At 36.4% G+C, this 12005-nt stretch overlaps 1 protein-coding gene across 1 annotated transcript in view; it reads left to right on the top strand.

Moving 5' to 3' along the window:
• The window catches only part of SEC24B (SEC24 homolog B, COPII coat complex component), a 92344-nt gene that overhangs the window by 38528 nt on the left and 41811 nt on the right, over positions 1-12005 (top strand). Inside the window, exon 4 of the mRNA XM_027837383.1 lies at positions 1991-2095. Within this exon, the coding sequence (XP_027693184.1) occupies positions 1991-2095 (105 nt within the window). The remainder of the gene's footprint in view (positions 1-1990; positions 2096-12005) is intronic.

A 12005-nucleotide genomic window follows, 5' to 3' on the forward strand; every position in this document is an offset into this window, starting at 1 on the left:
TTCCTGCATCACCACTCCCAGACTATCTCCAGCTAAGGAAAATTACCTGTAATTTGCTTTTAAATAATCTGATTTAGAAAGGACAAGTCAACAAGTTACATAGGTTTTCTGGGACAGTGACACCTGTCTTTGTCAATGGTGGGTCTGAATTGGGCCTAGGACTACCAGCAGCCTGTTCAAAAATGGAAAATATTACATTTCTACTTTGATTCTATCATGTTAGCTTACGATAACTTAACAAAACAGATACTTTAGCTTGTTTCCTATTTTCCCTAGTTGAGAATTATTGCTTATATGTAAGTGATATTGTACATTTACATCAATTTTTACTATTTAAAGTGCATATTTTCTGACGGTATGTGGAGAAAATGCTGCTTTTTTTCCCCAGAAACTCTAGATCTAGAATCAAATGCATTTATCTCTTTCTATAAATATTTTGTGTTAACTTACAAACTATATGCTTACCATGACATTTTTATTGTATGTAGCGTAGTGTATAACTGATGTTTATGTATACATTTAGTTGGACTTAGAGAATCAAGCCAATTTGAATCAGGTCTCTTGAGAGGCCAAGTTTATATTATGTGTGCCTGAATTTCATGTATATTATACTTTTTTCCTTTCCCATTTTATCAAAATAGCCGTCATTTTTACATTAACATGTTTCAAGAAAGGTAGTAGTTTTTTTTTTGTATAGCATCTTGAGATTTAATGGGTAGGCTAAAATTCCAAAATCATTTTATGTTTAGCTTTTGCCCCATTATAGAAAAAAATTTCTTGCAAATGGGAAATCATACATATACTTGTATGATTTTTAGAAGTGACTACTGTTCCAAAAACCAAAAATATGTTCATTTGAAGAAATGTGGAAAACATCTAAACGCCGGGATCATTGTTCCTACAGTCTGAATGCTTCAAGGCAGACTTATCAGATTTTTCCTCAAATTAGTTTTTCTTTAAATGTTTGGTGGTTCATCTTGAAATTTAAAATTTCAGATTTTTCTTTCTAAGAACAGTTTGGGTTAGCTTACTGAATGATTGAAAAGTTTATCCTAATTTTACCTGATTAAGGAAACATAAAAAAGACTAACCGCTTTTCAGCCTAATTTGCTGGGAAATACCTTATAATTGTTATTCGTTGTATTTTCCTGCAGCATTTTCCTTGTGTTGGATTTAATAGGGAATCAGTTTCATCATTCTCTTTTTCAACCCCCAGTATGGGCAGAGTAGCTTAAAATGGTTATGCATTTGTCATGCCTTCAGTTTCTTTCCCTTTTGGTAAGTAGTATTGGCAGTCTATCATTTTTATTAAGCACCTACTGTGTGTGTAACATTGTTCCAGGTGCTAGAATTTATTTTATTCTTTCTACATCTCTTCCCTTTCCATTGTGATTTTCGTCTTCTCCCCATTCCCTTCCTGCATTATAGAAACTGGGTTGCTACCAAGACAACATTAGGGGAAGAAATGGGACTAAGTCCTATGGAAACTGAATTAGAGTCTTTGCTAGAAAGAGTTCAGAGGTCAGTCTAGTCCCATACCCTCATTTTACAGTCCAGAAAAGGGAAGTATTTGACTTGTTCATGGTCATACAAGTAGCAAAGCTAGAACTTGAAAGCTGAGTGCTCTTTGTGCCATACCATGCTCCCTACATGCAAAAAGCTTACAGTCTAAAAAGAAGTACATCTCAGGTACTCACTGATAAAGGTGTATAGGCATCAAGAAAACTTCCAAAGAAATATGGTTGCCTCTATGAAATATGAATTGTGTAGTGCTGTGTACTATTGATGCTTAACCAAATTCGTCCATGTGGAAGCTGCTTCTCGCAGATAACCTAGCTGTTCCAGATTGGGTAACACGTTTGGTTATGTGCATGTTGAGTTGTCCTTTGGAATGCCAGAATTCTTTCTCACTTTAAAATGCAATGACATGATTTTATTTCTCATCTTTCCTGTCGGTTTGACTCTTGTGTTTGTGCTTTCCACTTCACAGGCATGCAGTATGGTGGATATGTTAATAATCAAGCTAGCTCTGCACCAACTCCCTCGTCATCAACTTCAGATGATGAGGAAGAGGAGGAGGAGGATGAGGAAGCAGGTCTGCTTTAGCTTTACACCAGTTCTTGATCTTTTCCTTTGCTAGTTTTCTTTTTATTTCCACCACATTGGATTTTAGGTTCTGTTTAAAACCTGGAAAATTAATGTTTCAGGATTTGGTACCACGAAGTACATAGTTGAAAATAAAATTTAGTTTGGGTGGAAGAGGTTGTGATACCTGAAATGACATTTTTATCTCCATTTTATGAACTTCACAGCTACTTTCATTTGTAGATGACGGTGTAAGCCTTACATGTTGAGAGAAGGGATACTTATTCAGTTTGCATTTCCTTCCATCTTCTTGAGCTAAAAAAGGTTTTTTTACTGGCTATGAAGCTTTTGGCTGATTATTACTCTAGCACATTTTCGTAGTGCTTTGTGGTCTCTACCTTGCCTGCTTCTTCAGTGTTCTATTCAAATCTATAGAGTTGGGTTTGATATAGCTTAATGACATAGGAATAGGAGGAAATTACTTTCTTAACGTCACCTGCCCATCTTAATAGGTGCCTAGCAGACCCAGATAATACTGCTGTTATTTGCATGCTTTGGGCAAGTATATAACCACCTCATGTATTACTGGTTAAAAGAATATATATACATGTGGTTTTCTGTTCAAATCACCTTAATATCATTCTCTCTGCCCTTAGTCGGTAGAATCCTGCAGAAGATTGAGAAGTTCCCTTCAAGGACTGTTTCTCACTGATTTAAGATTGGACCAATAATATCCTTAGCTGTTCCATTGCACCATTATTCTTCCTTCCACCATACTCCCAAGCAGTGAGATTTGCTTTGTCGGAAACCTTGCAACACATGGCGTTCTATCTGTTTCCTATTTAAACTATGTGGTATTTTTTTGCCATTAAAAAAAAAAAGTAAGTGTTTGAGGGGGAGGGCAGGGGATTGATTCTGCTTTTGCTATAAATATAAAAACGCATTTATATTTTTGCAGATTTTATCAGATATGTTTAGTTTCCAAAATCTTAGTTATGTTTCACCTTTTCTCATCATTGTGATCTTTCTTTCATTGTGTTTCATTTTGGATGGTATTCTTTGGTCTGTTACCTATTGTTAGTTTGCCAGCAAGTAGGGATTGTTGTTGAAAACTTCATTTGCTCGGTTTAATAAAAGATTTGAGAGAATACTATGATAGTTGAGGCTTCTTCATTGTCACCCTTCGCTTGAGCTAAATTTTGTGTGTGTGTGTGTCTTTAGTGGGTAGAAAATCTTTGAGTAGTTGGATTAGTGTGCATTTATATTGTAACTTCTTTTAATAGTTTAGTTTAAATGTTTTTGGTCAAGATAAAGGGATAAGACTTCCTTTGCCAAGAAGAATGTGCAAATGAAGTGGTCAGAGGTCCCAAAGAGGTGAAAAAATAGATTTCCTTCATTTGTATATCTTATGCATGTGTGCTGAATTTTGTGCAAAAGAGTGCTTTTGTTGGTTTTTATCTTTGCAGTAAGATAAGCCATTTTTTGTTTTCTATACCAAGGTTCTCAAATTTTTAAATGGTATGATCATTAAGAGCAACCCATAACTTTCTGGCCACATGTAAGCTTTTTGTGGACCTAGATTGTCTCATGTTTGCCTCTGTGTTCCCAACACCTGGTGCACAGTGGGCTTTTTAAAGCCAATGTAAGATCCCTGAGCATGGCCAGCTTTGTGCTCTAGGATCCAGGTGACAGGAAGGTGCCATTGTGATAGCAAGGAGAATACCACATCACACTTAAAATGGGAATTAATTGTAGTGTGATGGAACTGTGTGGCTTTCCAGGAATTATTTCATTAGCTGATTAATGTTTTAGATGACTCGGGTAACCATTAAGCCATAGGATCCTAAATGGAGAAGGTTCTCAGAGTCCACATAGTCAAGTTCCCTCCTTTTACAGACGAGGAAACTGAGACCCATTTAGGTGGCACGACTTGCTTATGGTCACACAAGCAGGTCACACATCCAGAATGTAAACCCAGGTTTTCTGATGTTGAAGCAAGCATTCTTTGCACTGAACCATTCCTTCTAGTTTGTAAAATGAAGTATTATTTGCTCATGAAGTATTACACTTGATCTTCATAACTCTAAATTGCTGTGGTTTAAATTCTAGATTGTAGGACTCAATTCTTATAGTGAAAATGTCCACCTTTGTGATTTTTTTTTGCCTTTTAAAAAAGAATAAGGTAACAGGGCAAGGCAACAAACATTTATTAAGCTCTACTATGTGCCAGGTATTATACTAAGTGTTCTTGAGGGTGTAAGTTTTTTTAAACATAATGAATAAAAGTTGCTTGAAAAGAAAGATCTACCCTGAATAATAGGACCCTGTATTTACTTCTGCAGTAAATGTACACTTAATGTTCTCTGAATATATCATGTTTTAACCCAGTCTGTTTTGCTAATGAAGCTTTTGGAGTATTTTGTAACAGTGAAAGCTAATTTTTAATTTAAAAAATAAGACGTTGAGATTTTGAAATCCTAATTAGGGGATAAGCATTAATCAGCTCATATCTAAATAAAGTAAAAAATGTCAAAACACTTGAGACTATATACCTAACAAATGAAAATAATAAATGTATAGGTTTATCATTAAATAATGTTGGATTCATCAATTTATATTTGAGTTTCCAATAAAAACTTAATCTTGTGCATGTTATTTTTTAAACTTTTCTTTCAAGTGACTGCACAAGTAACGTTAAAAAGTACAACAGTTCTAAAAGCAAAAAGCTTTTTAAAGCTCATCCATGAACTTTTTCCCCTTAAAAATTCACCAGAATCTGATATATCTCAGCATATTCAAAACCTAGGACTTCAAATTGAGCTCAATCTGCCATATGATTGCTAACTAGAAGATTCAGAATGTTAAGAATATCTGATTCCTTTTGTTGTATGTTGCCAAAGCACACAATTTAATTGACCTATAGAATGAAGACAGTTATCCAACTTAATGTGTAAATCTAAAACAAGAGACTTGTCAAAGGCCACTTTAATGGTTGGAATGAAGCATTTAATTACGTTTTTTCTTCTCTCTTCCTACTTATTCCTGTCTGAGTTCATCTTGAATCATTTCCCTTCCTCCCCCCTTAACCCATCTACAAAATATTTTAAGTGTTACTGATCTCAAGGCAAAATAACTTGACAGTAATGTTTCTGCATTTTACAGTGAGGTAAAGCTGTTGGAATGAGAAAGGCCAGGATGCTGATTAACAGCCATTATTGCTAAATACCTTGCTTTAGACACTCCATAGTTGATCCTAACATTGGCTGTGGAGTGAAGTGTGCCAGTAGCACTTTCATCAACTGGTGAAGAGGAGGGAAGAAGAGAGCTCATGGCACTATTACAAATGATCAGGTTTTTATCCTTTTAATACCCTCACAAAATAGTGTGATGTTAGCATTAAGTCATTTTGACTAAGAACTCTACTGCTGCCAGGTTTCTTAGAAAATAGAAATTTTTTTTTAACTTCTTTATATCTTTTTCTTTTTTATGAACTATTACTCTATTCTGGGCAATAGAAAAAAAATAGGGGAAAATTACTTATAAATTTAGATTTTAGTTCTATTTAAAACTCCTTTGGATTATAATAAGCTTGTTGTACTTGTATTTTTTTTTATGCCTATCTAATGAACTGAAAGACACAGGAAAGAAAACATTTTTCTAGAACCTTGTAATAATACCTAGAGTAGTCAGTCACCAAGCTCCTGTTCCCTGTTTTCTGTGTGCTAGGCACTCTGCTAAGCCCTGGGGTTACAAACAAAAACAACAGCAATAGCACATTATCCGAAGATAGCCTGAAACTTGAGCATTTCGTTGAAGTCATCGGCCACTGCTTGTTTTGTTCTCAGACCTTTTTTGGTTTCTTTTTACCCACTTTCAACTTGACAACTATGAAAAATCTACTAGGAAAGAAAGAAAAATCTAAGTAATTACTAAGTTTATGTCATCATAGTTTGAATTGAATTGATGGAGAAGGGAGAGTGTATTTCCCTGAAGTCCTGATTTTTCCTTATTAACTTAGTAATGTGATGATAAGTATTTTAACTGTAGAAACATAGACCATCAACTAAGTTATCAAGAAGGGGATTACCCAAATTGATAAAATTACAGAACCATAATTATGTATATACACACATAAACATATCTATATTTAAATGTATGTAAATATTTAAAAGGGGCAGAAAGAGCACTGGGCCTGGAGTCAGGAAGACCCGAGTTCAAATATGACCTCAGACACTAGCTGTGTGATTCTGGACAAGTCACTTGACCCTGTTTGCCTCAGTTTCCTCATCTGTAAAATGAGCTGGAGAAGCAAATGGCAAACCACTGCAGGATCTTTACCAAGAAAACCCCAAATGGGGTCACGAAGAGTGGGACATGCCTGAAATGACTGAACAACAAAAAAATTTTTAAATGTGAGGGCCTCATTAAGAAAAACCTCAGCATTTTTACTTTTCTCATTTTAAAAATTATGCTAAATTGTATTCACGAGTTTAATAAAACTATCTTGTGCTAGGAACAGCTGTCAGAGACAGAATTTTTGTGTTTTGTGGGATGTTACTATCTGTTCCAGGTTGTTAGAGCATAAGTTTAAACCAGTCTTGAGCAGATATAAATTCTCCAGATTACCAGAGCTGACAGAAGTCTTCTGTTGTTTTAAATCTTTTCGTTCACTGCTTTCATTCCTATTTATGTTAATTTCGGTTCTGCGTACCACCTTTTCTTCTCAGAAATATTGCTCTAGCTGCTATTTTTTTTAAGCCTGTAACATTTAGCATCATAAAATTGAAAATGAGAAATAGAAGTTTAAAAAGAAATCAGAGGTAAAAGAGAGTAAGTGTTAATATGAATGCCATGTATACAGTGGTCAGTGTTCCTCGGTTCTTTCATTTGAGTAATCTTATAAAGTTATCCCTTCCACATCTCAACTTTCTCCATTGTGGTTTCAACATATCACAGGTCAGCATAAGAAATTAAAGGGGAATTTTTTGGTAGTTTTGCAGATTTAAGGGATTTGATCTGGTAGTGTAGAGTACCTGAAGAACCATGAACAAAGGTTTGCAATATGGTATAGGAGGCAACAACCAAAAACATTCCAAAATAAAAAAGAGCAAAGAAGCAAAATGGCTGTCCGATGAGGCTTTACAAATATCTGAGGAAAGAGAAAGAGAAAGATGTACCCAACTGAATACAGGGTTCCAGAAAATAGAAAGGAGAAATAAGTTTTCTTAAATGAGCAATGCAAAGAAATGGAAGAAAACAGTAACATGAGAAAGACAAGAGATCTCATGAAAATTAGAGATATCAAGGTAACGATTCATGCAAAAATGAGCATGATAAAAAAACAAAAGTGGTAAGGACTTAACAGAAGCAGAAGAAGTTAAGAAGAGGTGAAACAAAAACAACAACAAAAAAGAAATTAAAAAGAGATGGCAAGAATACGTAAAAGAACTATACAAGAAAGGTCTTAAGATAAGTTGTAACCACAATGGTATGGTTATTGATCTAGAGCCAGACATCCTAGAGAATGAAGTCAAGTGGGCCTTAGGAAGCTTTGCTAACAGTAAGGCCAGTGGAGGTGACAGAATTCCAACTGAACTGATGCTGTTAAATGTGCTGCGCTCAATATGCCAACAGATTTTAAAACACAATAGTGGCCACTAGATTGGAAAAGATCAGTTTATGTCCTAATCCCAAAGAAGAGCAGTACCAAGGAATGTTCAGATTACCAAACTATTGCACTCATTCCACACACCAGCAAGATTATGCTTAAAATTTCTGCAAGCTCTAGGCTCCAGCAGTATGTGAACCAAAAATTACCAGAAAAGCAGTCAGATTTTCAGAGAGGCAGAGGAACTAGAGACCAAACTGCCAGCCTTTGCTGGATTATGGAGATGGCAAGGGAATTCCAGAAAAACTTCTGCTTCATTGACTACATAAAGCTTTTGACCATGTGGATCATAACACAATGTGGCAAGTCCTCAGAGAGATGAGAATACTGGATCATCTTAACTTTTCTCCTGATGAACCTGTGTGCCGGCCAAGAAGCAACAGTCAGAACCAAGCATAGAACAACTGGTTGGTTTAAGATTGGAAAAGGAGTCCAACGTGGCTGTATACTGTCGACTTACTGATTAAATTTATATGCAGAGTACGTGGTGTGGAATGCTAGGCTGGATGAATCGAAATCTGGAATTAAGGTTGCTGAGAGAGCTAACTGCTTCAGATATACAGAAGATAAACATTCTGATGGCAGAAAGCTAAGAAGAATTAAGAAGCTCCTTGAGTAGAGTGTAAAAGCAGGCCTGGAGCTTAACATCAAAAAAAAAACCTACGATCTTGGTCCCAGCTGGTCCCATCACTTCCTGGCAAATAGAGGGAGAAGAAGTGGAAGCAGTGTCAGACTTTATATACTTGGGCTCAAAGGTCACTGCAGACAGTGAATGCAGCCTTGAAGTTAAAAGACAGTTGCTCCTTGGAAGGAAAGCTATAGCAGACCTGGACAGCATTCTAAAAAGCAGAGATATCACCTTGCCAACTAAGGACTCTATAGTCAAAGCTATTGTTTTTCCAGTAGCAATGTATGGCTGTGTTAAAGAAATTAATTCAGGCTGTTCACTGGAAGGTCAAATGCTGAAGCTGAAGTTTAAGTAGTTTGGCCATATAATAAGAAGATGGGACTCATTGCAAAAGACCCTGTGATGTTAGGAAAGATTGAAGGCGAAAGGAAAAGGGGATGGCAGAGGATGAGGTGGATAGATAGCGTCATGGAAACAGTAAACATGAACTTGGACACTTTGAGAGATAGTGGAGGATAGAAGGGCCTGGCATGCTATGGTCCATGGGGACACATGTCATGTAGACATGAACAACAAAGACAACTCCACATGAAAAGAAAAAGACTCAATCATATTTTCTGTAATTAATATTTTATAAAATATAAAATGGAAACCTTTTGAATCTGGCTGAGACCTAAAATATTTTGTGAATTAATCTTTTCATTTTCACAATAGTACTAAATTTGCTTTGATTACTCATTTTTCTGAAATCGGTATTTTTAGTAGGGTCATTTAACCAACTGACTGATTCTTTTTTTGTTTGTTTTTGTTTGTTTGTTTGTTTGTTTTCATTGAACCTGTTTATGAGAGGACATTGAATAATTAGGTAACATAATCCAGTCTCTTGGATTAATAGCAGAACATTTATTCACAAAATAATGTTTTTTACTATGTCTCCCTCAGAGCACCTCTAATTCAGTAATTGAACCAATATTTATTACTTGCTTATGCTATGGCAAAGAATGATGCTGGGTACTAAAAATAATATGTTATATTTTTATAGAGATTCATAATTTTCCAATCACACATTACCTCATTGGATAGGGAGAAACATGCTGGACTTGGAGCTTAGAGACACCTGAATTTAGATTCTACTATGACATTTTACTAGATACATAAACATAGACATGTCCTGTAACATGAGCCTCAGTTTCCTCACTTGTAAAAAGGAAAATAATACCTCATGATTGTTGTGAAGGCCAAATGAAATAATGTGTATAAAATGTTTTGTAAAAGTTAAAGTGCTGTATAATATCAGCTATATTGCTATCACTATCCTTACACTGTGAGGTAGATATGACCTGTATTAGGCACAGCACTCATTTTGTAGATATATAAAATTGAGACATGTTAAGTGACTTACCCAAAGTCAGACACAGGTAATAAATGGTGGAGCAGAGACTTGGACCCAGGACTTTTGTTTTCTACTCCAGTGCTCTTTAAAACAATCTGGTGAACCTATTGCATATATAGTAAATATAACATTTTCCCAAAAGCTGCTGTCTACAAACAAAATCTCCAAGAGGCAAAGTTTAATTAGCACTGTTCATATAAATTAGTTTACAAAGAGCAAATTGAACCATCATTCCATCATACAATCTAATCCTGAAAACAAATTCAGAAAAAAATAAATTTAAGATTTAAAAAAAAATAAATATCTGGTGCTTGTTTTCATGAAAAAACATATACATGCATATGCCTGAGTGGAAGGAAATCTTCCCTCTGACTTGCATGTCTCCCCTCTAACTGTGATCCTATCTCATTCTTCCTCTATGGACTTTAAACTTAATCAGGGAAAGAGTTTTTGCCTAGGAGAAGTAGATAGCCTTTGTTTGAGTCTAAATCATGGAAAGGAGGACAGTTTGTTTGCTGTGGGGTAGAGAGTAGATTGTTACCAAGATGGTGGAGTGAAAGCAGTGACTTGCTTGAGTTTTCCCCCAAAGCCCTCCAAATACCTGTTAAAAAATGGCTCTAAACAAATTCCAAAGCAGCAGAATCCACAAAAAGACAGAGTGAAACAAATTTCCAGCCCAAGACAGCTTGGATGGTTAATCGGGAAAGGTATATTGTGCTGGGAGGGGAAAGGAGAACAATTCAACGTGGGCGCGCAGGCCGCAGTGAACCTGGAGCCAGCCTCAGAGGACTGAATCACAGGCAGCTGTGGCGGTTTCCAGACTTCTCAACCCACAAACGCCAAAGACAGCTTTGAACGTCAGTGGGAAAAGTCTGTGACGTCAGTGAGAGAGAAGCTAGGTCTCAGCCACAAGTCCCAAGCATGGCCCCGGGGCAGCGGCTGCCTACTGAGCTTCCAGCCCACAGACTGAGGGGGAATCAACTGACTGATCAGAGGAGGATTGCTGGGATCTCTTTGCCAGTGCTGAGGCAGGAATCTCTTGCTTTGCCTGTGCTTGGATTTGGGTCACAGTTCTGAGGGGTGGTCCTGGGGCGAGGATGAGTGCTGGCGTGGTGGAGCTTGTGGTGGTGGAGAGGAAACACCTCGCCCCTTATCATACCACCTTGGAAGAACTGAAAATTTCCAGGTCCCTAGAAGTATCCCTGAAAACAACTATACAAACCCCTGAAGCTTGGGACAGTACATACTCCACATTGGAAGCAGACTTTTGACTTAACAAAAGGTTTAAAACTCAAGTAATTGGCTGGGATCATGAGTAAGCAGTGCAAAAAGAGTCAGACTATATTATCTTACTTTGGTGATAAAGAAGATGAAAACATACAACCAGAAGAAGACAACACAGTCAAAGCTCCTACATCCAAAGCCTCCAAGAAAAATATGAATCCGTCCCAGGCCTTGGAAGAGCTCAAAAGGGATTTTGAGAAGCAAGTAAGAGAAGTAGAGGAAAAACTGAGAATGATGCAAGAAAATTATGAAAAACAAGTCAACAGCTTGCTAAAGGAGACCCAAAAGAATACTGAAGAAAATAACACCTTAAAAAAATAGCCTAACCCAAATGGCAAAAGAGGTCCAAAAAGCCAATGAGGAGACGAATGCCCTAAAAAACAAAATTGGCCAAATGGAAAAGGAAGTCCAAAAGATTACTGAAGAAAATATTTCCTTAAAAATTAGAATAGAGCAATTGGAAACTAGTGACTTTATAAGAAATCGAGACACTGTAAAACAAATCCAAAAGAATCAAAAATTAGAAAACAATGTGAAATATCTCATTGGAAAAACAACTGACCTGGAAAATAGATGCAGGAGAGAGAATTTAAAAATTATTGGACTATCTGAAAGTCATGATCAAAAAAAGAGCCGAGACATTATCTTTCAAGAAATTATCAAGGATAACTGCCCTGATATTTTAGAACCAGAGGACAAAATAGAAATTGAAAGAATCCACCGATCTACTCCTGAAAGAGATCCCCAAAGGAAAACTCCTAGGAATATTGTAGCCAAATTCCAGAGTTCCCAGGTCAAGGAAAAAATATTACAAGCAGTGAGAAAGAAACAATTCAAGTATTGTGGAAACACAATCAGGATAACACAAGATTTAGTGGCTTCTACATTAAGCGACCGCATGGCATGGAATATAATATTCTGGAGGGCAAAGGAGATAGGATTACAAC

The sequence above is a fragment of the Vombatus ursinus genome, unplaced genomic scaffold (assembly GCF_900497805.2).
Source record: "Vombatus ursinus unplaced genomic scaffold, bare-nosed wombat genome assembly UNPS02014821.1, whole genome shotgun sequence".
In the NCBI taxonomy this organism is placed as follows: domain Eukaryota; kingdom Metazoa; phylum Chordata; class Mammalia; order Diprotodontia; family Vombatidae; genus Vombatus; species Vombatus ursinus.